Source organism: Vigna unguiculata, chromosome 3, assembly GCF_037176805.1.
Source record: "Vigna unguiculata cultivar grain cowpea cultivar isolate G323 ecotype 2 chromosome 3, ASM3717680v1, whole genome shotgun sequence".
Classification (NCBI taxonomy): Eukaryota; Viridiplantae; Streptophyta; class Magnoliopsida; order Fabales; family Fabaceae; genus Vigna; species Vigna unguiculata.
The window spans coordinates 17,184,795-17,188,519 of record NC_140794.1 but is presented as its reverse complement, the minus strand read 5'-3'; the positions used below and the strand labels follow the sequence as shown (position 1 = coordinate 17,188,519).

Genomic DNA, 3,725 nt, shown 5'->3' with positions numbered 1-3,725 from the left:
AGTATGGTCTTTCTTCCTTAATAAAGAAAACAAAAACCAAAATTGATGTCACTGATTTGATTAATTAACTGATTCGATTAATTAAACTTGTATATGTTGTAGTTGGATATGGTGTGTGTGTGTGTGAGTCATTTGCCATTTTCCTCATATTTGGATGCAACGGAAGATCTCTACATATACTGTCTCCTCCAGGTTTGGTGGAAGTGTTGAGTCTGCCAGCCGCCCTATTTGTGCGGCCGCCGTTGTTAGGTGTGACGGAATGACTTTGTCTCGCGCATGTCACGTGATGAGAGAGAGAGAGAGGGAGAAGATGAGGTCATGCATAACGGAGTTCATGCAAATTACAGTGATAATAATAATGATGATGGTATTAATAATAATCATAATAATAAGACGAATAAGTGTGGTTGTTTTTGTTGTGTGGTTGGATCAGAGAGGAAGAGGATGTTTTTTTTGTTCCTGTCCAAAATTCCGCGTGTGGGGGCTCAAAGTTTGAACCAAACGTTGATTGGATAGGGTCAGCAGGAAGCAAAAGACACACATACACACACACGCTACGGAGGGAGCTTTATAAACAAGACTTGCCTTCAACCTTACCTGCTCGAGGTGAGGGGTCAATGAAACAACAAAGCAAGAAAGCTCGTGGGAAAGAAAAAGCTAGGGGAAAAAAAGCCTTAAAGAAAGCTGATTACATAAAGCAACACCTTTTTCTCTCTCTATTATTTCTGTTATCTTTATCTCCTACTCTCTCTTTCTTCCTTCACTTGTGCCACTATCATTCCTCATCTTCTTTTCCATACTAGTAAAGCTGAAACCCACTATTGCAACCTCACCACTTGTACTAGTCTTCGTCACAATTAATCCTCCTGTAGTTACATATAGTCCTCAAGCCACACGCACAAAAATTCCACCCATGTTAGACAACAGTGCTTCTTCTGGTGCACCATCTTCTTCTGATGCCGCCTTTGCATTATCTGAAAATGGGGTGGCCAACAAAAGAAAAAGAAGACCCGCAGGCACACCCGGTAAAGTTTTTTACCCTTTTACGGGGCTGAGTTTCAACTTTCAGGCTTTTACCTGAGACAAAATTCGTGGGCTTTGGATTTTCTCTCTAAAGTTAATTTCTTTTTCCTTCTTGTTTTGTTGTTGTTGTTGCTGCTGTTTATGCTGTTCCTGTGTGCATATGTATTTATTTATGCAGATCCAGATGCTGAGGTTGTGTCTCTCTCACCCACCACCTTGCTGGAATCTGACAGATATGTGTGCGAGATCTGCAACCAAGGGTTCCAGAGGGATCAGAATCTTCAAATGCACAGGAGAAGACACAAGGTGCCATGGAAATTGCTCAAGAGGGAAACACAAGGGCAGAAGAAGAGAGTATTTGTGTGTCCCGAGCCAAGCTGTTTGCACCATGACCCTTGCCATGCCCTTGGGGATCTTGTGGGCATCAAGAAGCACTTCAGAAGGAAGCACAGCAATCACAAGCAGTGGGTCTGTGACAAGTGCTCCAAAGGCTATGCTGTTCAATCTGATTACAAGGCACACATCAAAACCTGTGGCACCAGGGGCCATTCCTGTGACTGTGGCCGTGTCTTTTCCAGGTTTGTTTGCGTTTTGTTTCCACCTTATTTCAAAGTTTCCACCTTTCTCTCTCTTTCTTGGTTTCTGTGTTTTTGGCTCCTCAGATTCAGCCCCTGCTCAGCAATTGTTTTTGCCTCCATAACTGAAAACCAAACTACTATTATTAATACCTATTATTATTTTACTTCTTAAATTGTTATGTGATTACGGTCAAACCCTAAATTCTAGGTACAAGGACGGTGCAGAGAAACAAAAATTCTGAATCTCAGATACCTTCCATGTGAAAGATTTTCCATCTTCTAGAGGTTATTAAATATATAATATTCTATTTTGGAAGTCTTTAAACATGTAAGTTGAGACATTTTCAAACCCCTAAGCATGATGTTGTTATGAATATTGCATACATACGCCTTACACCTGGAGAGTTCCTATGGCAGCTTTTAAGTTTAAGACCAGTCTATCTCCAAACCACTGTTGATAAGCTAAAGACCCAAACAAAAGTCCTTATGTAGAAGGGAACAGTTTATTTTTCATTCTTTATTTGAACTTATGATGTCCTCATTAATTTGATCACTCTGTCTTATTTTATTTTAATCAACTATTCAATTTGAAACTTGTCCACTGAAGCCACGGACAGGACCTTCGAATAATTAATTTTATAAGTGCATGTTTTTGAAACACTAACTAACAAGGTTTTCGTCATACATAATATATATCTTTGTTTGATTTGACCAGGTTTTTCCCCCTTAGCCAATTATATATTAAGGGACAAGAATATAAATGTATATCACGGTCTTGTTTATTTTAATTACCTAAACCTTTGTCCTTTTCAGGGTAGAGAGTTTCATAGAACACCAAGATGCATGCACTGTGCGACAGCACCGGCCAGAGTTGCAAGCACTGCAACCTGCATGCTCTTCTAGAACAGCTTCAAGCGCAAGTCCCTCTAGTGAGGCAAATTTTAGCATAGCCCCACCATTGCAAGGACTTCCACTGCCAAAACCAGCTTCTGCTGATCAACCAGCAACAGTCTTATTAACTTCAGAGATACACAATAACAAATCCACCACCTCTCGGAACTTAGAACTTCAGCTCTTACCCTCCTCAATAAATTCTCAAGAAAAACGAAATCCGAAGGAGAACTATGGTTTGAAACTTTCAATAGGGTCATGTAGTAATGACAAAGGAAATGAAGAGAGAGTGTGTTCAGAAGCACATAGGAGCCCACCTGAAAGGAATAATAATGTGAGTGACTATTCCACATTGGAAGTGGCGAGATTGAAAGAGTTTGCAGCTGAGGAACTCAAGTTGGCGATGGCAGAAAAGGCTTATGCTGAAGAAGCTAGGAAAGAGGCCAAACGTCAGATTGAGATAGCTGAACTTGAGTTTGAGAATGCCAAAAGGATAAGGAAACAAGCACAATCTGAACTGGCAAAGGCTGAAGAGTTGAGAAAGCAAGCCATGAAGAAGATAAGCTCCACTGTTTTGGAAATAACATGCCAAAGTTGCAAGCAACAGTTCCAGTCTTCAACTCTTGGGGTTCCATCAGAAGAGACCTCCATTGTGATGAGTTACATGTCTTCAGCCACAACAGAAGGAGAAGCAGAATGAATGACATATACTTGGAAAAGAAAGAAAAGACAAGCTTTATTCAGGCAAAGGGGGAGACATGATATGATATAAAGATATTCGGAGGATTTCACAAATTGTTGTTTTCTTCTTCTCTCTTGCTTCTTTTATGTTTTCTTTTCTTGACAAGGTGAAATTTGTTTTTTTATCTCAAAGAAAGTTCATATTCTTTATTATAATATTGTTGTTGAGATGCAGCGTTTAGGAATTTGAGAGTCTGACTGTTGAAGGTTTGTTTAAAGGTGAGCTGCAACCTGTTTTTCTCCATTTAACATATTTCATTTGTTGTATGAAAACTAAAATCCAAGATCATGCAAAGCTATATGTATTTTTCTGCTTCAGAAGATATTAATGAATACAAAATAATGGTTGGAGTCCATACTTAAAAACTGTACCTAGAAAAGAAGCATAAGTGAATGCAGATTCCAATTCCGTAACAAATGAAGGTATATCTGCATCAAAAGAAAAACACAATTCTGGATATTTCAGGGGTAGATTAATGATTATATTTGGAA

The 3,725-nt window shown here is 39.2% G+C and overlaps 1 protein-coding gene across 1 annotated transcript; it reads left to right on the top strand.

Moving 5' to 3' along the window:
* The first annotated feature begins 595 nt into the window (after window positions 1–595).
* SGR5 (C2H2-like zinc finger protein) lies at window positions 596–3,389 on the top strand. Its single transcript, XM_028065932.2, has 3 exons — window positions 596–1,025; window positions 1,202–1,601; window positions 2,415–3,389. Exons 1-3 carry the CDS (start codon window positions 914–916, stop codon window positions 3,190–3,192), a joined length of 1,290 nt encoding a protein of 429 aa, XP_027921733.2. The 5' UTR covers window positions 596–913; the 3' UTR covers window positions 3,193–3,389.
* The last annotated feature ends 336 nt before the right edge of the window (window positions 3,390–3,725 follow it).

Coding starts and splice junctions, on each gene's coding strand:
- SGR5 (XM_028065932.2), top strand. CDS start 914: ATGTTAGACAACAGTGCTTCTTCTGGTGCACCATCTTCTTCTGATGCC. Junction 1,026..1,201: donor AAGACCCGCAGGCACACCCG/GTAAAGTTTTTT, acceptor TTATTTATGCAG/ATCCAGATGCTGAGGTTGTG. Junction 1,602..2,414: donor TGTGGCCGTGTCTTTTCCAG/GTTTGTTTGCGT, acceptor TGTCCTTTTCAG/GGTAGAGAGTTTCATAGAAC.